This window comes from Mytilus californianus, unplaced genomic scaffold, assembly GCF_021869535.1.
Source record: "Mytilus californianus isolate M0D057914Y unplaced genomic scaffold, xbMytCali1.0.p SCAF_4, whole genome shotgun sequence".
In the NCBI taxonomy this organism is placed as follows: Eukaryota; Metazoa; Mollusca; class Bivalvia; order Mytilida; family Mytilidae; genus Mytilus; species Mytilus californianus.
The window spans coordinates 21,312,823-21,339,244 of NW_026262690.1; the positions used below are offsets into that span (position 1 = coordinate 21,312,823).

Here is a 26,422-nt window from a genome sequence, read left to right on the forward strand (position 1 = left end):
AATATTATTATCAGAACATCATTCATTAAAAGGTGGAATTATAATTTTCAAACACACACAAGATAAACAACGTTAGACACAAATATATGGTTCAATAAATGTTACCTGTGCACAGCGGGTACCTCAATAAAGAGGCCATGCATGAACCTGTATTATATAATTGTGTATTACGAATTTTTAGCTGACAGGATGTCACTGGAATACCCAGGGACGTGTATCTAATATACGTCCTTGGAATACCTAGCTGAATGTGTCGCTCTGACACGACATCTATCAATAATTCTGACATACCTATTATCAATTCGGGAGGAAGCCAAAATATATATATAATAAGATAACGTAAATAAAATTTAAAAAGAAAAAAAATCTATAAATTTTTCACCGAACATACCAGATAGAGTCACAAATTTAACTGTAAAGCTAAGTGTCTTTATAAGTGACCGTTCCGAATTGATCCAGTATCAATTTGATATAATTTAAAGATTAGTTAAAAAACCCACTTTTAATAAAAATTGAGATGTCCAATATTTCGATATTTACATATCTATAACCTGGGAATATTATACTATATCAACATATTATGTCCCAGCTAAAACCTCTTCCTAACATTGCTCCTTGTCAATAGCCGTTAAATATCATAATGTTATTTTATATCGTATAACTTTATTAATTGAAAAATTATCTTGTCTAAATACGGAACTATTCTTTATACAAATCAATGCACTTTATATAAAAGAGGCATACTAATGAATCTTCTGTAAATCAGTGATTGTTACAAGAACACTGCATTTGTCTTTCTTATAATTGAAACTGTTCTTCCTCATCAAATCTATATTTTTTTTATTCAACGAGATCCTATCATATAAGGATTTGATAACTATAGCTATCAGAACTGCTAGGTTATTTTGTTATTAAACTAGAGGCTCTAAAGAGCCGGTGTCGCTCACCTGACTCTACTTTGGTTTTAGAAATCATGTAAAGATAGATAAAAATCATAACAGATACCCAAATAATAATGATTGAGGCCAAATTTGGATTAATATTGGTCCCGTTATTTAATAAAATATCCTGGTGGCCATCTTGAACAGTAAATCAGCAACAAAGTAGCAACACATGGTCAGCACCTCATAAGGAACATTCATGCCATGTTTGGTTTCATTCCATTCAGTGGTACTCTAAAAGAAGACATTTGTATGTATTTCCCATAGGGTCCTATGTTCAACTAAGCCCCCCCCCCCCCCTAGCGGCCATCTTGGATGATGGATCAGCTGCAAAGTAACAACACTTGGTCAGCACCTCATAAGGAACATTCATGCCATGTTTGGTTCTATTCCATTCAGTGGTTTTCTAAAAGAAGACATTTGTATGTATTTCCCATAGGGTCCTATGTTAAACTAAGTCCCCCGCTGTCAGCCATCTTGGATGATGGACATACTGCAAAGTAACAACACTTGGTCAGCACCTCATAAGGAACATTCATACCATGTTTGGTTTCATTCCATTCAGTGGTTCTCTAAAAGAAGACATTTGTATGTATTTCCCATAGGGTCCTATGTTAAACTAAGTCCCCCGCTGGCGGCCATCTTGGATGATGGATCGGCTACAAAGAAACAACACTTGGTCAACACCTCATAAGGAACATTCATGCCATGTTTGGTTCCATTCCATTCAGTGGTTCTCTAAAAGAAGACATTTGTATGTATTTCCCGTAGGTCCTATGTTAAACTAAGTCACCCACTGGCGGCCATCTTGGATGATGGATCGGCTGCAAAGTAACAACACTTGGTCAGCACCTTATAAGGAACATTCATGCCATGTTTGGTTTCATTCCATTTAGTGGTTCTCTAAAAGAAGACATTTGTATGTATTTCCCATAGGGTCCTATGTTAAACTAAGTCCCCTGCTGTCGGCCATCTTGGATGATGGACCGACTGCAAAGTAACAACATTTTGTCAGCACCTCATAAGGAACATTCATGCCATGTTTGGTTTCATTCCATTCAGTGGTTCTCTAAAAGAAGACATTTGTATGTATTTCCCATAAGGTCCTATGTTAAACTAAGTTCCCCGCTGGCGGCCATCTTGGATGATGGATCGGCTACAAAGTAACAACACTTGGTCAGCATCTCATAAGGAACATTTATGCCATGTTTGGTTTCATTCCATTCAGTGGTTCTCTAAAAGAAGACATTTGTATGTATTTCCCATAGGGTCCTATGTTAAACTAAGTCCCCTGCTGGGGGCCATCTTGGATGATGGACCGACTGCAAAGTAACAACACTTGGTCAGCATCTCATAAGGAACATTCATGCCATGTTTGGTTCCATTCCATTTATTGGTTCTCTAAAGACATTTTTATGTATTTCCCATAGGGTCCTATGTTAAACTAAGTCCCCCACTAGCGGCCATCTTGGATGATGGATCAGCTACAAAGTAACAACACTTGGTCAGCACCTCATAAGGAACATTCATGCCATGTTTGGTTTCATTCCATTCAGTGGTTCTCTAAAAGAAGACATTTGTATGTATTTCCCATAGGGTCCTATGTTAAACTAAGTTCCCCGCTGGCGGCCATCTTGGATGATGGATCGGCTACAAAGTAACAACACATGGTCAGCACCTCACAAGGAACATTCATGCCATGTTTGGTTTCATTCCATTCAGTGGTTCTCTAGAAGAAGTTCAAAATGTAAAAAGTTTACGCCGACGCCGGACGACGCCGGACGCCAAGTGATGAGAAAAGCTCACTTGGCCCTTCGGGCCAGGTGAGTTAAAAAGGATAATTACCATCGAATCTCCCTCAAAACAATATTGTTCAAAATGGTCTTCACACACCAACTTGTGCTTGCTATAGATGCAACTATTTGCTGTTAGTTTAAGGTTGTACAACCATGTCTGATACAATTCTTTCTTTTTTTGTGGGATTGGGAAAACTATGTAGACTTTTGTCATAACCTTGTCTGACAGAACAACCGTACGCCTGACAAGACATTTTGACACTGAATAACCGTCTACGGTAATCCCCAATTGAAGATTGGAGTTTTTAACGCACAGTCGGTAAATCCCAATTCTTTTTGTTCTTTGTGGTTTATAGATATCACGTGACTTTTTAGATCGAACCGACAAGATGGCGATATGTCGAGAACTGATAGTGAATTTCAAAAATCGATTTTGATCTCTTTACATAGAGAATAAAAGTTTTTTATTTATGAACATGTGGTTTTTTATGCTTAAAGAACAAAATATCAATTTTTCATTTTTTTGCGGAGTTTCCCTTTAAGCCATTGTTAACATCCTGGTCCTTTGGTCTCTTGTGGGAAGTAGTCTCATTACCAATCATACCACTTCTCCTCATTTAGTCCATTTATTCACATTTTACCCTTAATAGCACAAAAATAAACTCATTTTATAGTAAATAAGTCACTATTGCAGGTGCTTCTATATTCATTACTCAGAATAAATAAATCAATTGAGAAAACAACCTAATTTATAACACAACACTTTACAAAAAACAAATATGACAGACATGAACGAAAGACTTCCACTGAACTACAGGCTACTGACTTGGGACAGGCACATACAGAATGTATATAACTTACTGAGTGTGTAAATCACTAAAATCATTATATCTTAATGTGGGTGTAATTATTAAAATTTGTATAACTTACTGCCGGTTTTAATACACCTAGATTTACTGCTGTTACTTTTTCAGATTTAACTGAAATGAAAAATTAAATAAATATCAGTTTCTTACAACATTTTGCACCACTGCAATTAATATAACAGTTAGTGTACATTTATATTATTTCAGGTGAAATGTGTTCCACATTTCTGAACATCAGCAAGAGGTCCGAGTACACAGTCATCGTCCTTTGATTTTCGTTGTCCACAAATATAGTCCCCAGTGTGGACAGTGTGTTACTTGCCAATTTTTTTTATACCCCTTCCAAATTTATTTCTCCATTTTTTATGCCTCAAATAGCAAGAAGGGGGATGAAATTACACTGTAAAAAAATTTGGGTCATGAATTTTAAAGTAAAGTAGTGATTTGGTCCAGCTGAAAAAGGTTAAAAATAAGCACTTCAGAAGCTGTCAAAAGATTTCAAGACCCCCTTAACATAAAATTGTCCATATTTTGAGTTAGAGCCGATGAAGTTTTCTATAATTTTGATATAATTTGTCCCAAAAGTAGTACAACACACTGTAAAAATATTATTGAGAAAGCGCAGGTGGTATTTTTTTAATTTTCATTTATTGTCTAAAAGAAATGCACTACGAAATAACTGTGTACTCGGACCAAGAAGGGTAAATAAATGTTCCATTTATTTCTAGGGCACTTTGAAATATACTCAAGTTAACATAGATTTGGAATCAACCAAGTTCAATATGCATTTATCAAATGGGAAAAGGGAATTGCTAAGAAGGATTTTTGTCATGCTTTTTCTTAAAATGTGTAGACACTTACTCCCCATTATTCAGGCCAAAAATTGAGATTTTGGTGAAAGTTGACATAATTTACTTGATTACAGCCATATACAGATCAGGAAACATAGACAGTTTCAAGCAATATCAATCATTGTTTTAACTAAGATAATTTTGATAATAGCCTTTTAACCCAAATTGAAATTTAGCTAGAAATCAGGGCCATAATGGGGCTTATCTAACTAATTCCTTTCCAATAGAACATTGAAAAGTTAAAATCTTATTAATGTTAAAAAGAAATGAAATTTATACTGAAAGCTGATCTTAGCTGGTATTGGCCTGCCTACTAAGGCCTATTTTGGATTTTCATTGTGGTCTAGGGCTATTCTAATCTATAAATTCTGATCATTTCTTTGATGGATACTTTAAATTGGTATGTCAGTTTCTTTTCTTGCATGAAAAAGCTGATGTGTTCAAATTTTATAAAGAATTTTACCATATTCATTCTGGTAACTGATACTTTTATAACTTTTTCATGACGTCATAATCCAGTTGAAGATATCTGGGGCCCTGTTTAATCAATGTTTTGTGCATATAAATTTTCATGAGACATGTTTAAACTGTTGTAAACACTTCATACAAAGCATTTTTATGACTTTTTAATTTGTGCTAAAAAAATTTGGATCATAAACTATCAAAATCTCAAAATGTTCACTTTCTAAACTTTTTCCTTCCTCCGCTCATTACTGAGGACCTTTTTTTTTGCGACACTTGACCTAAACAGGAAGTTGTCTAAGTAACTGTTTTTTTTCTGGATTGGACTAAATAGCAATAAGGTGTATTTGTGAGTCTTAACATTTCATGTTAATCTAGGAACAGATATACACTCACACTCTTTGTTTCACAAACTAGCACACATTTCTAGGAATTTAGTAAATTTAGGAATAAATCTGAATAACCAGTTTGATACTAGACACACTACTTCCTTGGATTGTCTGCATAGAAATTAGGAAAAATTTTTGCTTTCAATTAAAGTTTGATGCTAGTTTCCCATAGTTCTTGGAGTAAACGTATATGCACATAAGTAACCTTAGTTTATACAAACTAAACATTGTTAGCTGTGTATCTAGGAGTCATGGTTCTCACTTTATCTGGTGTGAATCCAGTAGTAATTTCTACTTACCAGTTTGACATTTGCTTCCTGTGAATCCTGGCGGACATATGCACTCCCCCTTTCCATTATTTATTTGACATTCACCGTTATTCATACAGTATACAGGAACGCAAGGATCTAAAAACAGTCAAATATCTTAAAAGTTCTCCTATATGTAAAACAATAAAATGACACATAATTTAAATATAATAGAAAAACAAAGGATATGGAGTATCCATCCATGACACAAAATCAGTACATGCACAGCAAAAACAAACAAAAAAGCGCTTTTATTGCTGTTCTTCATCTCAAAGTCAGTGAGGCCTTTAACATGGAGCAAAAAAAAAAACCTCTCACCTCAATGCAAAAATAAGAAGGCCCCTAGCACCAGTTTGAGCGGAATTCTTTGCAAAATGATTCAGATAGACTTTATAAGATGTAACACCACCAAATCGGCAAGGTCTGGAAAGTGTTGCAGTACATATTTAAAACAAAATAGTTCCTAAGCATAGTATGATTGTTAGTTTAATTGTACCTTGGCAACAATGTCTCTGGTGTCAACTTGTACACAATTTTTATTTTGATGTTATTTTATAAACTGCCTTTGGATTTTTTATACATGCAGGATTAAATTAAAAAATTTCAAAATGTGAAATTCAATCTTTAAACAACTTCAGAAATTCAAATATTCAGGAAAAATCAAACATACTGAAATATATTATATTTGTTTTATGTTTATTGTTTTGTACCTAAATCAGGGATGTAATTTTTTCTTGTTTTACATGTTATTTCTGGGCCTTTTATAGCTTTCTATGCTGTATGGGTTTCGCTCATTGTTGAAGACTGTACAGTGACCTATAGTTGCTAACTTCTATGTCATTTAGTCTCCCCTGGAGTGTTGTCTCATTGGCAATCATACCACATCTTCTTATTTCTATATAAAAGTGCACAGGATTATATTTACAAAACCAAAAGAAAGGCATATCAGTGCTTTTATTAAGATTCATATTTCAGTGTAAAATTTAAACTAAAGATACCTATTGTATTTGAAACTGTCACTTTAAAACATCTCTCTTTGTCTTCCTGTTTTGATCCAGTCCTAAAAAGACAATAAACTTTTCAAACATAGCTATTTTTAACTTGATAAATCTAGGCAAGTAATTAATTATCTGAATTGAAAATACAAATGAATGCATTAAAAGTGAACAAATAGCCCAAATTTCCATTGACATCATTTTATAATATTTCTTTAAGTTATTGAGGTGCATTGGAGAGACAAATAAGGGCAATACCTATTGAGAATAAGATTTAAAATTAAACTGACTTATTTTAACGATTAATATTTCATTGGTGTATTTTCATACCAGTTGCAAATAAAAAAAAACCCTGAATTTTCCAACTCATATTTACATCAGATAGCAGCAATTTGAATCATACATAAGTGAAATTTTACTCAGATACAACATGGATGCTCTGATATAACCGTTTATTGATTGTAATTCTTGTTGATCATTAGATATATGTGTTGCTATATTTTTCATACTTCTCTTTATCCACTTGTTGGAATAATGAAATGTTCACTGTGCTTTTATCCACTTTATCAAACTTTATTTTAAATTAAGACATGCTACACTAGATTTTATTTCATGTTATATTGAGCATAAAAGATACGGGCAATACAGCAATGAGACAGCTTCCCAACAAGACAAAAAATAAAGACATTCTAAGTATGCACTAAATTTATTTCACAATACTTACCCAGCATTAAAATGAACACAGAGTTGTTTCTGTCCAGTTTCTGTCACCCGAGGTTTCAAAACTATATCAGTTGTACAGTTTTTAGTTTGTGATGGGAAGATATGTACATCTGATATAGATGTCTTGTCTGTGTTTTCTAAAATAGCAGGGCTGTAAAATAGAAATAAAAATTTATTAATCATATTGAAGAATAAACATTGCCCAATATCATACCATATAAAACATTAATTTCCTGTTCTTTTTCAAGATGCCTTTTCCTGTTAGAATATGAATGGGTAACACATTTTTCAAGCGACTGTATGAATGGATAACAAAACAGTATTTTGTGTGTTTGAGTTTACTGCAAATCCTATTTCTGCTGACTTATCCGAGTGAAAATTTGTGATCAAATTGACCAAAATCGAGTGAACAAATTGTCTAACATTCTTATCAGCTATCCCACTTGCATTATCACATTTGCATGTCGAGTGAGCTGTGAAATCTTAGTCAAAGCTCTAATTTTTTTTCTAGAATTTCATTGAGAAAAACATCTTTTGTTTTCTTTCTATTTTCTCAAAATATTATTATTGTTTGCCAAAAGAACCCATAGTGACTAAGACAATTTTTTGGTTTAATAATTGACCAAAGTAAAAACTTGAGCATAGGCTTAAAATCTATTCAACACTTAAAGTTTAAAATAAAATGAATACCAACCACTTTCCATTTGTTTGATTTGTCTGTATTTGAACATGACATAGAGTTTCTGTTTGACATTCCACTGTGGAGTCTGGTCCTAATGTTGTTCCTATGAAATCTGGCGTGGTCTAGAAAAATATAACAAAGGTCGATGACATGTTTGTTTTGACAATACATGACACATGGTCTAATGGAAATACATCATCTTGCTCAATATCACAAGTCTAAAAGATAACAAAGTTATATTACTATTACAAGGTTACTTGCATAAAAACAAAAGGTCAATGTCAATGTCATGTGTCACTCATAATAGTATGTAACAAGTCCCTTTATAGAATTCATCCAAAGCCAGACTCTGAAAGTCTACATCAAAAGATAACAATGTTCTGGCCTCAGCCAAAAACTATTTTGACCTTGAGTTCAAAGGTTTAACTTATATAATGGTCACTAGTATGACACTCAAGATAAACAACACATTTCAAACTTAACTTCTACAATATACATGTATAACAAAATTTGTAGTTAATAGATGTAATGTAAGCTTAGTTCCTTACCAAAAGTTAATAATTAGACCTTGATGTTAAAGTTCATAGCCAAATGACATTCATTACTACATGAGAAACATTGTGTTGACATGCCTTAGAAAAGTCTGAAGAAAAAATCAGGTTAAATAGAATGTCATCCTTCACTGAAAGAACAACATAACCTCACTTTTTTCCTCATATTATCAGATTTCATTTTTGATCACCATCTTATCATAACAAAGCCTGAAAGACTGAAGTATTTTGGGGGCAAAATGAAGGAAAAATTTGATAACATACCCCTTGGTCTGTGGGTGGATCTGAAAATATATACTTTTTTAAAATTAATCTTTCATATTAAGTTTACAATTTGTTTATTTTTACTACAAAAACACGAATACTCTGTAGTATCTGCTGATAAGACTTTACCTAATCAGTTTCAGTTACTTACTTTACAACAAATGTTTAGTGGAAAAAATAAACAAATTGAAAATATGCAATATGTAAGATATTTTCTTCACATTTGTGCACTAGTATTAATTGCTTTTGGGATTTTTTAGTCCAGTCTTCATGATTGTAAGCTACTCTTATGTTCTCTTTGAATTTAAAGTCATGAACTTGTGATTCTGTGCCAGTCTTTACTTGCCTTATATTTTTATTCATGTGTATTAAATTGCTTGCCTAATTTTGTTTCCTATGGAATTTGTCTGTCATGTTTTTGTGATAGCTTGCTTGTTTTGTTTTCTTTGGATTTCTTGATCATGCCTTGGGATGTATGCTAGTCTTATATCACTTTTGAATTCTTGGTATTGTATTGTTTCTTTTTTCAACATTTTGATTTATTTTTGCAATTAATTGTAATCTTGTGGTGACTAAATTTTTGTAAAAATCTTCTGGTAAATAAAATATAAAGTTTATTTTGCATATACATGTACAATATCTCTCAATAGTGTTCAATACCAAATAAGATATTAATTGCTGTATCATAAACTTACCAACTACATCAACTGTAAAACATATCTGGTCCTCTTTTCTGTAAAAAAGATAACAAATTTTAAGGTCTAACTTACACATCCAGTTCTTTTTTCAATTTAGTTACTTAATTCATATTTCAGTCAAGAAAATGAACCATGACTAGTCTCTGTTTATAGAAATTGTTTGTCATAGTGTTGAATATATAGACAACATTCATACATTGCAGGAAAATATAAAATTTATTTGTACCAGCTTTAGACACAGAGAGAAAAACCAGTCTGACCGAGCTTTTATCCTGATTCATAACTAGTACAAATACATTTGATATTTTCTTAAAATGTACGAAAATTGCCACTAAAACATATAGCTTTTTTATTTACTTTCTTACCGGTGGATTTGTTTTTTTCTTTTATGAAATCAATTGACATGAACGCGAACTGCAATGAGGACCCCCAAATTAAACTGGGACGTAAACAGTAATTTGAATATAAGTGGTCGCTCACAACAGAAACGGGATACCAGGAGACTATAAACATTTACCGGTACTATACATTTATCGCTTCGTGTTATTTGTCAACCTGTATTTGTATAGTAGAAAGGTCTATTGCAGGATAAAAAATATCATCCATATTATATATGGACTCAGATCTATGTTCAATCTAAATTGAAGTTGTTTTCACGAATAAAAGTCCAGTATGACGCAAAATAATTTCAGATTTATGTTCAAATAAATTTATTTTCCTGTCACAGTTCAATGTTATCTCTGGCTACTCTGGCTTCCTCCACCAAAAGAAAACTGGCTGCCATATTTGCATGATAAAGCCAAGGTTGCTGAAAGCGAACCTTAAACACCAACAGACAAACAATCTTACCGCTACTAAATTTTACCACAAAATCAACTATCATCTTAATTTTGCTTTCACTATTTTACCAATGAAAAAGAAACTCAAATGGTAGTTTTAACTGCAATTCTATTTTTCAGGATAATAAGTATTAAGCATGGCAGAAAAAAAATTAATCCGTCAGGAATCTTTGTTAAAATCCAGTTGAGTTTGTTTATAGTTATGTTTTGTTATTGAAGAAACAATAAATATTTGCTTCTAACTGCAACATAACATGTCTGTGCGGGTAAAGATTTTGGAAATGAACTAGATTTTTATGGTATAAATTTTACATGATGGATAAATACTTTAACCTCTACTAGTATCCAGCTCTTAAATACTCAATAATTTGAAACAATATCATAGAAAATAGAATAAATAATAAGTTGAACTGGGAGCTATTGCAAACTTAAGATACACTGCCGTAAGCATCACACAATATAGCATACTCACATGAAGATTGATACCAAATTTTAGAAAGTTCTGATTCAAGCAACCAGCATTATCTTTTATAGCTAGCTATAAGACCAGGTTTAATCCACCATTTTCTACATAAAGAAATGCCTGTACCAAGTCAGGAATATGACAGTTGTTCTCCATTTGTTTGAGATTTTGATTTTGCAATTTGTTAAGGGACTTTTCATTTTGAGTTTTCCTTGGAGTTCACTTTTTTTGTTATTTTACTTTTTAACATGGAATCTTTAGTTTTTTTCAATATATTTACCCTAGCAATTTAAACCACACATACTTTTCAGGATTAAAAACGTGGGCTATAACCAAGTCCCTGAAATGTAAATCTATAGCTAAAACACTTACCCAGTTTTTGTTTTGACACACATCTCTTTCTTCCCCTCTGATGTTTGAGGTGTAACAGAGAGAATATGTTCGTACACACCATCAGTAGAAGTTATTTTTGTACCAGGTTTGATCATTGGGTTCATTCCATTGTCATGATCTCCGACTTCAACTGACTGACTACTAATAATAAAAAATAAATAGAATGCAGTGCATTATAAAATGTAGGAATAATAACATAATTACAATAAGAACAATTTTGAAATAAAATTGATGTGGTACAGAATATCAGCAGGTTTTAAGAACTTTGAGCTTACTTTCAGTAATGGTGAAAACTCTTTGGTACAGTATAAGCTATTCATGTTTTATTTGTACCTTTTGTTATCTCTTAATCCATTACTGTAAAGTTAGGTACATTTCCTCCTAGTTTTAATTATATGTTCTTGTATGTACCTTTTGTTAGTGCACAAGATTAAATAAGGGGGGAGGTTCAGATCTCAAAAATCCTACATTCATATCTTTTTTTTTACTCGGGACCATTTAGAGCTTGACTTATTGTATAAAAATCTGTCTATTGATGAAGACTGTAAGAATGACTAAATGTACTTTGATTATGTTTGTTCTTATTGACATATACCTCATATCTCCTCCTTCATGTGCATACAATATTTTATGGAAACACTACTTCATTTGCAGCAAATGTAAAATTTGCACAAAAACTGTCTTGGGAAGAAAATTCCCAATGCTGCTCAAAAGATGTTCCACTATCATAGCTATCACTGTGTCAATCATTAGTGTATTTCATTAGGCATTCTGAGTCAACTAGCCAAAAATTTGCAGCAGAAAAACAACTCTTTTAATAATTTGTGAAAATTAAAGTAATTGGCATTAATTACTATTGAAACACTTAAATATTCTGTTTGGCAAAAATGTTTATATTATCAACTGAAATACAACTGGCATTTTAGTAGTGGGGAATACAAAAATTCCATATTATATTTTTGAGAACAAATTATAAACATATTTTACTGCCTAAATAATTATCCTTATGCTTACTTCCCCTTGACAGCAAATGGAATCAAGCATTCTCTGCCCTTGTAACATTTCACTTCTCTTGGTACAACTGTATCAACAAAATTAGGCTACAAAGAAAAACAACCATTTCATGATTACACTTAATCATAATTAATTGATTTCCTTCCTCACATATATGACAATCCAATATAATAATTTCAATAAAGGTATGGCAAGAGTTTCACTACTGAATTGGAATCTGAAATTTTAGTTACGAAATATTTTTACTTCCATACAAAGGTGTGTCCATATTCCAATCCTAAATGAAAGTAGACAGTCAATCAGGTGAAAAATTCAGTGTACAAAAGTTGTCACCATGTGACAGTTTTTGTGATCATAAATTTAGTATATTAATTTACCATGCGATATTATTATCTAATGACTGACAGGCCGTTACATTACTAACCTCCTGACTGGCACTTCCTGTTACTGGAACAACAGATGAGGTTGAATCTGAAACAAGAAATAAAATTTATATTGCATTCAACGTTAAAGATAAGCTACTGAAATTTGTCCTCAACTCCTATTGCTGGTACCAGACAGAATGGCTAAGCTATTATTGTACCAAATTCGCACTAAAAAGTACGATAGAAATATTATCTTAGAATTTCAAAATGTTTGGTGAAGTTTGAAATTTAAAAGGTACATGCATATTTTGCTTTATTATTATGCAATGAAGACCATCATATCAGTTCTTATGACAGTTAAGCAGGGGGGAAAATATTGCTGTCTTTCAGAGAGTTATGAACAGTATCAATATGACATCTCTGCTGATTCAGAAATAAAATAAAAACGAATATCTTCAAATGTTGATAGACATCCGATAACAGGATAAAATTTATTTACAATTTTTTTGTTTAAATTCACATATTTTCAAAAATTAATAAAGTATTAACTTTTGAAAGGAGTAAATTCTTTGTTTATCCATTGGAGCTGAGAAATATACATTGAACACAACAACAGCAGTAAATTTTTCCTGATTCAATTTTTTAAATTGTGGTAATTCCATAGGTTTAAAATGTATTAAATTACATAAAACTGGTACTGATTAAGCTTTTATTACTGCTCACCTGTTTGACATCTAGGTCCAGTAGATCCTAAACGACAGGTACAAGCAGCTTGTGTCCCCGATGGAACTGAACAAAATCCATCTCTGTGACAATGATGGACCTGACAAGGTGTTGAACTTACTGTAAAAGCAAATAGCTTATCATGTATACACAACCCTTGATTCCTAATAAGATTGTAAATATTGATATTGAAATTTTTTGTTATAACTTCAAGAAATAGTCTCAGCATTGAAAGAGATGTTTTTTTCTCTGATAGAGTTAGTAAAATGATCACTAATTAAAATCTTATACTCAAAATGTAACAAATCAATTTCCTTTTTGCTTTTTGTCTCTAACCTAGTATATAATCAAATATATATTCAAATAAACCTATATTTTTTTAAAAGGTACTGAAGCGAGCCTTTCATACTTTTTATGTAAACTTTATTTTTTAAATGTGAATAAGTATGGACATATTTAAACTGATCACAACAGCTATTTAAACAGATTATTAAAGTATTACTATAGGTTTTTATTATCACCTCTATAATATATTTGCCGGGCCTTGTTTGGTAGAAGACCTTATGGCATGAAATACGTACACGATGATGTGTCTTGAATCTTCACCATTATACATCTCTTTTCTCCATTACTTCTGAAATTATAATTAAAATTATTTTCTAGATTTAGGTTTTACATCGACGCCTGATGCTGGTGGTACACAACATATGTGCTGCAAACCTGGGTAAGTTTTACAGATCTCTAATGGGCCACACATGTGCTGTAGATGTAGGTTTTAGAGGTGATAATAAAAACCTATAGTAATACTTTAATAATCTGTTTAAATAGCTGTTGTGATCAGTTTAAATATGTCCATACTTATTCACATTTAAAAAATAAAGTTTACATAAAAAGAAAATCTAAATTATAATTGAAATTATTTTCTAACAGCTTATTATTTCTAACTGGTCAGTACATTCTTTTTGGTGTTCATATTGAGTTTATGGAATTACAGAATGAACTGATGTTTTTGTGACAAAAGGATCTACAACAGGTTAAAAAAATCCTGCTTAAAACTTGGTGGCCAACTGGAGATCAGTCAAACTTACCCAGGTTTGAAGCAATATGTTGTGTACCACCAGCATCAGGGGTTGTTGTAAAACCTACATCTACAACACATGTGCTGCCAACTGGAGATCAGTCATACTTACCCAGGTTTGAAGCACATATGTTGTGTACCACCAGCATCAGGGGTTGGTGTAAAACCTACATCTACAACACATGTGCTGCCAACTGGAGATCAATCATACTTACCCAGGTTTGAAGCACATTTGTTGTGTACCAACACATGGGTTTGTGTAAAACCTACATCAACAACACATGTGCTGCCAACTGGAGATCAGTCATACTAACCCAGGTTTGAAGCACATATGTTGTGTACCACCAGCATCAGGGGTTGGTGTAAAACCTACATCTACAACACATGTGCTGCCAACTGGAGATCAGTCAAACTTACCCAGGTTTGAAGCACATATGTTGTGTACCACCAGCATCAGGGGTTGGTGTAAAACCTACATCTACAACACATGTGCTGCCAACTGGAGATCAGTCAAACTTACCCAGGTTTGAAGCACATATGTTGTGTACCACCAGCATCAGGGGTTGGTGTAAAACCTACATCTACAACACATGTGCTGCCAACTGGAGATCAGTCAAACTTACCCAGGTTTGAAGCACATATGTTGTGTACCACCAGCATCAGGGGTTGGTGTAAAACCTACATCTACAACACATATGCTGCCAACTGGAGATCAGTCAAACTTACCCAGATTTGAAGCACATATGTTGTGTACCACCAGCATCAGGGGTTGGTGTAAAACCTACATCTACAGCACATGTCTGGCCCACTGAAGAACTACCTTGGAAGATATGAACTCCTGTGATATAACTTGTTTCAGTAACTTTTTCACTGAAATGAAAATTGAATTATCTTTAATATTCAAAGGTTAACAAACATGAAGTATAGCTATCTTAAAAAGAATTAATTCAATCAGAATTGTCTGGAGACACTTTATAAATATGGCATAATTTTTGGTAGTGCCTTATCAAAAAATCATTGTGACTTGATGTGATTAAATACTTGTATTTTCTTATAAATGTGACACAATTTTTTTCTTTTTTCATTATTTATCATTAATTTCCAGTGAGCTTAAGGGTTATTTGTCCACTATGTAGATTTTCAATACATATTTATATATACAGGTTACACAAATATTCATTTTGCTATGTTAAGTGCACAAATTCTCAATTTGTTATAAAAAAGTTATACATTTACTTAATCTGCCAATTCTCTTAATTTTCATTCATATCCTATCTTACCAGTTATTATTGGATGTCTCATACGTCAGTGGTATGTGACAGGTTTGTCCTGGTTGACAAACAACAACAGAATTCTCACTGACAGTGGGCTCTGTAAACTTTGGCTGGAAATTTATAAACAGAAGTACAGTAGTTTCCAATTATGAGATTGTAAATATGTAGTTGGAATTTGTTAGATTCTTGGAATAATTGAGGAAAATCTCAAATCATGATGACTTGATTGCAAGTGTTTCACTTTTTGCCATTAAAAAATCAGACACAAAAAACATTAAATATCATCAAACGTAACTGCTCTAGAAGAGTCACAGCCAAATCATAAATGTTAAAAGAGCAAGTGAAAAGATAAAACATGTTTACAAATTCTAATTTCTCTACCAATACTGAATATTGAAGTCACATTGAACTGGTAGTAAATGATTTTTTGATAAACTACACATTGATTAGATAGTATCCATCTACCTTCTGAAAAAAGCTAACAAAAAAGCTGACCATGCTGCCATCACCAGATTAGTACCCATTTGTTTTACATTTTTAACATGTCTTCAGTGAGAACAAAAGTGTTGACATTGATGCCTTAACTGTGTCTTGTTGAAAGTGGTCTGATAATTTTTTTAACCGAATTGAAAAATTTGATTCAGGACATTAACTACAATTGGGTTGGATCTTTTAATGTACACCAGAAGGAATACAATACTTACTATCAAACAATGGTAACATATTGATGAAGAAACCACAATTGATTTTTACAAATACAAATGTATAAAATATAGGATATATTCAAAAAATTTATTCAAATATCCTTTTTTCCTAATGGAGTAAGATCTTTGTCAAACATGTTACAATGATAGCTCTTTATTCTTTTTGTTTACAGTATGGAATTTTTCCAAACAGCTTACTTACAGCAATGTCTTTTTAAAGTAAATAAAAGATGAATGAAAATTCATAAAATATTCACAAGTTAGAGTAAATAACATTCATGCATTTTTTATTTGTCACACAATCTGTTACTTTTCCATTATGCTGTGTAAAAAGTATACCTTATTTAAAACATTAGCTTCACCGTTTAAATGTTCCTAAACTTTGTATTCATAAATCTCACTTAGAAATACTTACTGATCCTTGACCTGGAGAATTCTTTTCTGAAATATCAATTTGTACAACCTCAATACCATAGACCTGTGAACATTCAAATCTAACATAACAGGGTAACCATGTACCCTGCTGGAGTTCATTTATGGAAACAAGATATGCCTTAAATGTTTCCTGCTTAACACAGAAGTTATTGTGTCAGAGCAAGAAAGCAATTCAAGGCAATTTTACAACAATTTACATTTCCAAGGGTAATATTTCCCATTAAAATTTCCAAAAAGACTTCATTTTCAACCTTGATACAGACATTGTTTATCTAATATAACAGTTCCCAAATTAGACCGCATACCCAATTTGCATAATTGATTGATTGTTGGTTGCTTAACGTCCAGTGGCAAATATTTCATGCATGTTCAGGACGGCCAATTTGCATAAAAAGTGACAGATATCTTAAAAGGTTTTCTTAGAGACTGTATAATTCGTATTTTTATCATCTATCATTATACACATCTTTAAACATAGCTATAAATTCTTAAAGATACAACAAACAGTTTACTATTTTATAAAATTAAATACCATAATTTATATATCACCAGATGAAGTCTCCCGTGAAAAAGTTAAATTTATGTGCATGTGATGTCCTCAAAGAGTAATTTTTCCTTTTGAAATCTTGGTTAAAAATTATGAAAAAGAAAATATGAATGGAGGTGCACAGTATACCATATATGGTGGAAAGGAATTCTGTCAAGTAATGTTCTATTCCTCAGATCTCTTAAATCATCAGGCTGGTCGAAGCTATAGATGGATAGACAGTTTCAGTTAACATTATATGAGAACTGTGCATTATTAAATAATTCAATTATTACAGTAAACAGGTAAACATAGGCACCTTTATATTGGTTAAAAGGCAACGAATCTTAAAAAACTGACTATTTACTTTCATTAACTTAAAGCCTGTCTTCTATTTCTAAGTACTGTAGTCAGTGCATAAAAATATTCTTATTTGTGAAAGGAAAGTCTTACCGCTTGTTTCAATGTTGTAGCATACTTCATCCATATTAACACTGCAATAAAAAGTACAGTTGCAAATTAGAATTAATTGAAATAGAGGTTCTAAAGAGCCTGTGTCGCTCACCTAGGTCTATGTACATCTTCAACATTGTAGACTACTGTTTTACAGTTTTTCTCTATCTAATTTATTTTTTGCAAAAAAAAACCAAAAGAGGGTAAAATAAAATCGTCATTTCAAGGACAATCACTGTATATCACTCCTATCTACTAACTTTTTTGGCAGAATTTGACCTGATTGTAGATTTTGTCTTGCTGATCATTTTTGTTATTTAAAATTTCTATCTATCTTTTATAGTTTTCAAGAACACCAAAAATTGGTAGAAATCTTCATTAAAGAGCAATAACTGCAATAACCAGTCAAATGAAGAATTTGGCTGTAAGACATATTTGTAGATCTTGTCTTGCTGATCGCTTATGCTGTTAAAAGTTCTATCTAGCTATTGTAGTTTTTTAAGATTTTAGTCAAAAACACCAAAAAAATGGAAAAAATTGTCATTAAAGGGCAATAACTCTAATAAAGACTTAATTGACGGTTTTCGCTATTTGACTTATTTGAAGATCGTGTCTTATCTATTATAGTTTCCAAGATAACAGGCAAAATGAAAAAAATAGTAAAATTCATCATTTTACTGCAATTGTCTGACAGTTTTGACATAAACAGATAATAGGTAGAGCTCAACATTTTGAACATTTCTACCCTGTCAGATTTTCTTTATTTATAGCAGTTTTCAAAATATTATGACAAAACTTACATTTTACCCCTATGTTCTATTTATAGCCAATTTGACCATGTTGGTTGGCAAGCGAGATCATCGGACATATTTTTTTAAACAAGATACCCTAATGATGATTGTGCCCAAGTTTGGTTAAATTTGGCTCAGTAGTTTCAGAGGAGAAGATTTTTGTAAAAGATTACAAAAATTTACGAAAAATTGTTAAAAATTGACTATAAAAGGGCAATAACTCCTTAAGGGGTCAATTGACAATTTTGGTCATGATGACTTATTTGTAGATCTTACTTTGCTGAACATTACTGCTGTTTACAGTTTATTTCTATCTATAATAATATTCAAGATAATAACCAAAAACTGCAAAATTTCCTTAAAATTACCAATTCAAGGGCAGCAACCCAACAACAGGTTGTCTGATTCATCTGAAAATTTCAGGGCAGATAGATCTCAACCTGACACCCATATGTTCTATTTTTAGCCATGTCAGCCATGTTGGTTGACAGGCGGGGTCATCGGACACATTTTCTAAACTAGATACCCTAATGATGATTGTGGCCAAGTTTGGTTTAATTTGGCCCAGTAGTTTCAGAGGAGAAGATTTTTGTAAAAGTTAACGGACGACGACGGACGACAGACGCCAAGTGATGAGATAAGCACACTTGGCCCATTGGGCCAGGTGAGCTAAAACAAGGGTAAAAAGAAATAAAGAGGGTTCAATGTCCCAAGTGACTGTGAGTCAAAAAAGTTGTCTTCTATGTGGACTTAAAATGAATTCAAGAAATATCTAAATTAACCATTAAACTGTATGGAAAAATCGATAATGAGCATGTGAGAAAAATTTGCTTTATTTCATTAATCATGGAACAATGATTACCATATGATTAAATAAGTCAAAATTTTGATTAGAAACTCTTAATTTACGACTTTTTAAACTTATGAACGTTCATCATTTTAATTACCTAGACCATACGGGTATGGTTGAACCATATAAGTATATACACATATGGTCCAAATACTCATACGGTCAAGAACACACTCAAATAATACAGTATCGTTCTTCATTCTGAAAAACAATGCCCTTTTAACATATATTTTATCATTTAGTACCAAATAAAAAAGCTTACTTTTCTGTGTTCTTTGTCTGTACACAAACTCTTCTTTTTCCCAGTTCTGTAGGAGTAACTACCACATCAGTTGTATATGTATTACTACCACTAGGTGTCACTGTGGGAGGAGAAGTAATTATTCCTGGATCAACTTGTCCAAATCCTATCACAGGTCTAAAATCACAAATAACAACTAGAAAAATATTTTTTACTGAAATCTCACCAACTTTACTTTTTAAGTGGTATTTATTAATTTACTATATTTTGTACAAGGATTATGTATGAATTGCTATATTTTGTGCAATGATTACATGTATGTATATATTGCAACACAGGATTTAGGGTACAGACACGCAGCTGGGATTTCAAAAACACTCCCCCTTTCAAATATTGAAGTCTTGTGAAAATCAAGACCCATATGTCTATATTTCAAGACTAAATCATAACCCATTGATATATTTCTGCGACATCTTAATTTGATTTGAAAGGACTATTTAACTTTGTCAATTAAAGTTTCAGCAGATAGATGATTACCACATGGGGTCATATATATCAATTTGATATAACATTTGAGTGGGGTACAGTTTATACAGTCGTCTAATCAAAGGATGAACATTTATGACCCATTAGCATAATATATATTGCTTGGTGAAATTGCAACCCATTCAGCATTGACACATTTAACACATCAAATAAGTGACCCCTTCTAGTTGCACATTTGTGTATACCTTCAAATAGGAAACAAGATTGAAATAAGGTGAACTTTTTTCAAATAGAATCTGTTACTCTCAGGTAATAATATCCATTCCATGAAAATATAACTTACGTATTTCCAGTAGGATCTGTAACTCTCACGTAATAATATCCATTCCATGAAAATATAACTTACATATTTCCAGTAGGATCTGTAACTCTCATTGGTAGATGACAGGATTGATCTAGCACACAATGAATTGTCTCAGGTAAGGACGTTGCTGTAAATCTAGGGGCTCCTTTGGTTTTTTCTGCATTCTAAAATTAAAATATTTTGATATCCCATAATTTATTTTGTCATTGCACAACTATTATTGAAGATTGTCCTATTTCTCAAGGACTGTTAATATTTATAGAATAACTAATTGAGGATTTCAAATATAGAAATATATTTAATGAGTGACTGAACAACACATTAATTGAAGAATGAGCATAGTGCAGGAGTTAATTATCAGGGTTGTTTGGTCACGAGTGAATATTTTTTTATATTAGATTACTTCCATTAGTTATTCTTTTTATTACATTGACCCTGGGCTTTTCAATGTAAAAAGTACAAAATACAAGAAACTATTCTTTTTCAACACTTTGTTTTAACATAACATCAGTGATAATGTCTTGACAACACCCATTGTTTTATAATGTCAGATGAGTGAAATTATCAGATTTATTTCACATGAAATTATCAGTTTTTATTTAACTGGGACATCACAGTATTTCATTGCTACCAAGGTAATATTAGAGAGTAATTACCACTGAAGGCACAGTAAATTATTAGTGTGTTGTAGAATCAGGTTTGTTGACAGGTATTACAGGAACAAAGTTAACTTAGAAATTTCCCAAGGTATCTATAGTACTTACTGGAATTTCTTCCTCTGTGAATGGTGTCACTGAATTGTCTTTTTCTGTAAGAAATATTTACAAAATTGAATGCAGTTGTCATTTTTTTTTTTTTAGTGTAAAAGTTTGTCTTTCTTTATTTGTTTTATAATGAAAGTTATTTTGTATAGTTGCTGCTATCACCTTAATAATTTTACCAGCTGGTCTTGGGAGAAGGAAGAGACAATGAAGTGGCCTGCCGCTGACCAGCTGGTCTTGGGAGAAGGAAGAGACAATGAAGTGGCCTGCCGCTGACAAGCTGGTCTTGGGAGAAGGAAGAGACAATGAAGTGGCCTGCCGCTGACCAACTGGTCTTGGGAGAAGGAAGAGACAATGAAGTGGCCTGCCGCTGACAAGCTGGTCTTGGGAGAAGGAAGAGACAATGAAGTGGCCTGCCACTGACAAGCTGGTCTTGGGAGTAGAAAGCAACAGTGAAGTGGCCTGCCGCTGACAAGCTGATCTGGGGGGTAGGAAGAGACAATGAAGTGGTCTGGGGAGAAGGAAGAGACAATGAAGTGGCCTGCCGCTGACAAGCTGATCTGGGGAGTAGGAAGAGACAATGAAGTGGCCTGCCGCTGACAAGCTGGTCTTGGGAGTAGAAAGCAACAGTGAAGTGGCCTGCCACTGACCAGCTGGTCTTGGGAGAAGGAAGAGACAATGAAGTGGTCTGCAGCTGACCAGCTGGTCTGGGGAGTAGGAAGCAACAGTGAAGTGGTCTGCCACTGACAAGCTGGTCTTGGGAGAAGGAAGAGACAGTTAAGTGGTCTGTTAATGACCTGCTGGTCTTGGGAGAAGGAAGAGACAGTTAAGTGGTCTGTTGCTGACCTGCTGGTCTTGGGAGAAGGAAGAGACAGTTAAGTGGTCTGTTGCTGACCTGCTGGTCTTGGGAGAAGGAAGAGACAGTTAAGTGGTCTGTTGCGGACTTGCTGGTCTATCTCTTCATCTTTATCTACCTCCTTACGAAAACATTCATGTAAATTGATTTTTATACTCCTCTGTTACTCAAGTAGCCAAGAGCAATTACACGTACTAAAACCCATAACTTTATCTATCTTTTTATAGCAAAACTGTTTTAAACTCCATACAAATTGATACTAACTGTTCTGACATCTGTTCCCTGAGTAGCCTAAGGGACAAACACAGACTGCTATCCCTTCATAGTTGTCAACACTCTTACAAATACCTCCATTTAAACATTCCACTGGCTTGCAAGCATCACCTAAAGTAAATGTAAATTAGACATGATTAAGTTCCAGCAACATGTTTGATAGTTTATGAATATATATTTTTCTATTGTAAATATTTGCCATGTTTTATGCTAATGGGTAAAAATACAGTGTTAGAGTCTAAACCATTCATTTCATCCTTATCAATTTTTAATGTATAAGCCATTCTATAAGTGTTTTTTAAAAAGGGGGAAAACATCTAAAATTAAAGAACCTTTATGAGCACGCTTACATACCCCATGCCCCCATATTTTCACTGGGCATACAAAATTCACCAGATTCCTAAGTTCAAAAACTCATAACTCCTACAAAAGTCAACTGATAAACAATTCTTGTTGATATGCACATCTACATATTATGTCCTCATTAACTGCAAAGTTTCATGAAATTCTGTTGTGTGGTTTCAGAGGGTTTGCGCTGACAAACTGTTGCAGTAGTATATTTAGATCAAAATTCTAAGTTACGCAACAAAGTTGTGTGGGGGTATAAATAGTTGTGGTTTATGGATTTACAACATTACTTGTACCATTAACTTTGATGCTACTGGGAATGTTTACACCCCACCTAAACTTTGAATGATGAAAAACCCAAAGGTGAAAGTTATGAGCCTATGATTAAATCATATAATATACCTAAATCTTGCTTTTTCGATTTTGTCAAGGCAAGACAAAATGAAACATATACAGTCGAACCTCAATAAGTCAAAGTTGGAGGGACATGACATAACTATTTGACTCATTCAAGGTTTCACTCATCTGAGGTCGCAAGTTCATCATGTTGTACATATTCAATATTGTACCTTGTGTTGTCAGCCTGATATAAAATGGTTGAAAACATATATAATATTTAAATCCAATTGCATCGACAGTACATGCAGTATCAAAAAATAATTATTTCATTAAAACATGAGACTGAATAGACTGACACATCTGATGTTTACAAAGATATGGAAATATAAAGTACAGAAGTACTTGTGAAACGAAACAAATCGTTAAAAGAGCAGTAACTCCAATAAGGGGTCATCAGACGATTTCAACCATGCAGACTTATTTGTAGATCATTTTTGCTATAAGTTTCTCTCTTTCTAATATAACTTTCAAGATAATAGGCAAAGATTTAAAAAGTTGGTAAAATTCGTCATTTAAGGGCATTAATTCCTATATAAAGTCTTCTGACAGTTTAGAAGTAAATGGGCAATAGGTAGATCTCATCATTCCAAACATATTTACCCTTGTCAGATTTTCTCTATTTATAGTGGTTTTCAAGATAATAGACAAAACTTGCATTTTACCCCTATGTTCTATTTTTAGCCATGTCTGCCATCTTGATTGGCAGGCGGGGTCATCGGACACATTTTTTAAAACTACATACTCTCATGATGATTGTGGCCAAGTTTGGTTAAATTTGGATCAGTAGTTTCAGAGAAGATTTTTGTAAAAGTTAGCGACTGACGACAACGTGTGCTGGATGACAAGCGATGAGAAAAGCTCACTTGGCCCTTTGGGGAAGGTGAGCTGAAAAAGATGAAAATATTCTGTAGAAATTTTTAACAGAATAAAAGTATCTTGAGAAACAAAATCAATACACAAAAGAATCTGAAAGCTAGAATAAAGTATTTATATGTCCAAAGATATTTTTGTTTTTGTTCCTAACAACAAGTGTACCTCTTTTAACAATTACTTTGTAACATCTTGTATCACTTTGACTTCTTGAACTAAAATAAAAAAATATGAGAAAAACATGATTAATTTTCACAAGTTGATTCAACCCCTGGTGTAAAAATCTGCAAGAAAGTGTTTTTAAATTGTAAGATTATTCCAGGTTTTAGCCAGCTTAGCTGTATAAATAAGATTTCTAAGGTGCGTTCCCACACCATTGGACTAAAAATGAAATTAATATTTGAAGATGTTTAATTATGAGTGAGGTGTTGATCTGTGCATGTTTGCTATTGTTGTCAGATGTTAAAAATATTCAAATTTATGAAAAAAATCAGTCATTATTATGATTTTCATAGTCAAAGCGAGCAATAATGATCTCATATATCTTACAGTAAAGGATATCACTTCTAATGAAATGTGGAAAAGAAACTCAACATAAAGCATAAATCACAGGACTGTCAACGACAGCATCAAGTAATTTTTGTCTCATTCTGTCAATATTTGTTGTGTGGAAGACAAGAACTAACATTATACCTTTTCTCAATTGTGACACAGACTTCTTTCCTTCCAGCCTCTGTTGTACTGGGTTTAATAGCTACATCTGTTGTACACTTTATTTTAGAATTAGCAGTTGACTCTTTTGGATCAAACACATAAACGTCTGATATTTTGTCTCCTTGAACACTGGGGTTGGTATTTTTAATGTTTGGACTAAAAAAGAAAATTCTATGTTATGAAGAAAACCAACAATCAAGAATTCTGAACCATTATTATTTAATAAATCTACACAATCTTTGATATTTGCATAATTTTTCCTCTCTCTTCAGAGCTATCAGTATCTTTTGTTTGCAATGTCTACCTTCAATGATTTTATACTAAGAACTTTTCTAACTCTAGAAACTAAACTTATTTAAAATCTCTTTTGACAAAAATTCTTCCTATAAACTTGCTATAAATGTTGATATTTTGACTTACCACACTCCTCCTTGTTGAGAAGTCTCCACCATGAGATGGCAAACAACACCTGTTTCACAAAATACTTCAGACTTACCACACTCCTCCTTGTTTAGAAGTCTCCACCATGAGATGGCAAACAACACCTGTTTCACAAAATACTTCAGACTTACCACACTCCTCCTTGTTTAGAAGTCTCCACCATGAGATGGCAAACAACACCTGTTTCACAAAATACTTCAGACTTACCACACTCCTCCTTGTTTAGAAGTCTCCACCATGAGATGGCAAACAACACCTGTTTCACAAAATACTTCAGACTTACCACACTCCTCCTTGTTTAGAAGTCTCCACCATGAGATGGCACACAACACATGTTTCAAAATTTACTTCAGACTTACCACACCCCTCCCTGTTGAGAAGTCTCCACTATAAGATGGCAAACAACACCTGTTTCACAATATACTTCAGAATTTGGTCCAAGAGAGTTTTCTGTAAATTTTGACCCATTCTAAGAAAACAAAGATAAAAGAAAATCAAAAAGGATAACTCATCCTGAATGTACTTAAATCTATATTATAGATTATAATAGCAAAGAATCTTCAAGTTTAGAAATTCTTTCATATTACTTCTTTGTTAATAATGTTTTATGTTTAACTATTTTACTTTCAATAATGCCCACATTCCTAATAACTGTTACTACACTTTTACAAGGTAACAAGACTTTTTATTTCATTCTATAATGATTTTCTTTTTTCATTCTTTAATATTTTTCTGTATGCATTAATCATAAAATTTCTTGGGGTTGTTATGTAATAAAGATATAGATCTGATGGGGTGTCAAGAGGTCCTTAAAATCATGATGGATATTATTACAAGTTTTTTTTTAAAGAAATCTTTGAAAAAACTATACTGGTCCGGTACCAGTTACCTTCGAAATTTGTAGTTTTTCTCAAATATTTTTTTACAGGCACTCCAGTTGAAAATATTCTTTTAACATAAAAAAGGTAACCAAAAATTAGGTTAAACACCACATACTTTGTTATACTGGTGCCATGAAATTTTATGGTTACGAGGACCAGTTACCATCATTTAAGAATCTACTCACTAAATGATAGACATTTCCACTTTGAATGAGTATTTATGTCATATAATGTTTTTCTGTGGTAAGACGAGAAGGTTTTTTGCTAAATTAACCAAGTGCAAAGTCATAAAGTCTGCATATATTCTTTATCTTTTTTTCCTTTCGCAAAGTCTGAACAGGTCATAAATTATGT

The 26,422-nt window shown here is 32.8% G+C and overlaps 2 protein-coding genes and 2 long non-coding RNA genes across 5 annotated transcripts in view; 1 reads left to right on the forward strand and 3 right to left on the reverse strand.

Annotated features, from left to right (window-relative positions):
• Positions 1-14,596, reverse strand: part of LOC127737652 (uncharacterized) — a 55,267-nt gene extending 40,671 nt beyond the window's left edge. Inside the window, exons 1-13 of the mRNA XM_052248511.1 lie at positions 14,514-14,596; positions 13,905-13,957; positions 13,324-13,443; positions 12,660-12,706; positions 12,236-12,321; positions 11,201-11,362; positions 9,524-9,561; positions 8,829-8,848; positions 8,026-8,135; positions 7,333-7,482; positions 6,612-6,673; positions 5,605-5,712; positions 3,668-3,717 (exon numbers count right to left, since the gene is read on the reverse strand). Of these exons, the coding sequence (XP_052104471.1) occupies positions 3,668-3,717; positions 5,605-5,712; positions 6,612-6,673; positions 7,333-7,482; positions 8,026-8,135; positions 8,829-8,848; positions 9,524-9,561; positions 11,201-11,362; positions 12,236-12,321; positions 12,660-12,706; positions 13,324-13,443; positions 13,905-13,957; positions 14,514-14,530 (1,023 nt within the window). The 5' untranslated portion in view covers positions 14,531-14,596. The remainder of the gene's footprint in view (positions 1-3,667; positions 3,718-5,604; positions 5,713-6,611; positions 6,674-7,332; positions 7,483-8,025; positions 8,136-8,828; positions 8,849-9,523; positions 9,562-11,200; positions 11,363-12,235; positions 12,322-12,659; positions 12,707-13,323; positions 13,444-13,904; positions 13,958-14,513) is intronic.
• On the forward strand, positions 1,455-2,104 carry LOC127737683 (uncharacterized). Of its 2 annotated transcripts, none has more exons than XR_007999757.1 (2): positions 1,455-1,547; positions 2,045-2,104. It is a non-coding gene; the product is annotated as an uncharacterized LOC127737683 (long non-coding RNA). The 2 variants fall into 2 exon arrangements; XR_007999758.1 differs by lacking the exon at positions 1,455-1,547 and adding an exon at positions 1,718-1,878.
• Positions 14,597-14,612: 16 nt separating the features above from the next.
• Positions 14,613-20,681, reverse strand: LOC127699253 (uncharacterized). The gene is made up of 7 exons (XM_052203006.1): positions 20,568-20,681; positions 19,697-19,852; positions 17,794-17,834; positions 16,795-16,820; positions 15,682-15,785; positions 15,128-15,271; positions 14,613-14,667 (listed from the first exon to the last, which is right to left on the reverse strand). The coding sequence occupies exons 1-7, from the start codon at positions 20,594-20,596 to the stop codon at positions 14,613-14,615; spliced, it is 555 nt and encodes a 184-aa protein (XP_052058966.1). The 5' UTR covers positions 20,597-20,681.
• A 608-nt stretch (positions 20,682-21,289) lies between these two features.
• LOC127737680 (uncharacterized) lies at positions 21,290-25,657 on the reverse strand. Its single transcript, XR_007999755.1, has 5 exons — positions 25,547-25,657; positions 24,726-24,902; positions 24,198-24,247; positions 22,407-22,526; positions 21,290-21,333 (listed from the first exon to the last, which is right to left on the reverse strand). It is a non-coding gene; the product is annotated as an uncharacterized LOC127737680 (long non-coding RNA).
• Between the last annotated feature and the right edge of the window lie 765 nt (positions 25,658-26,422).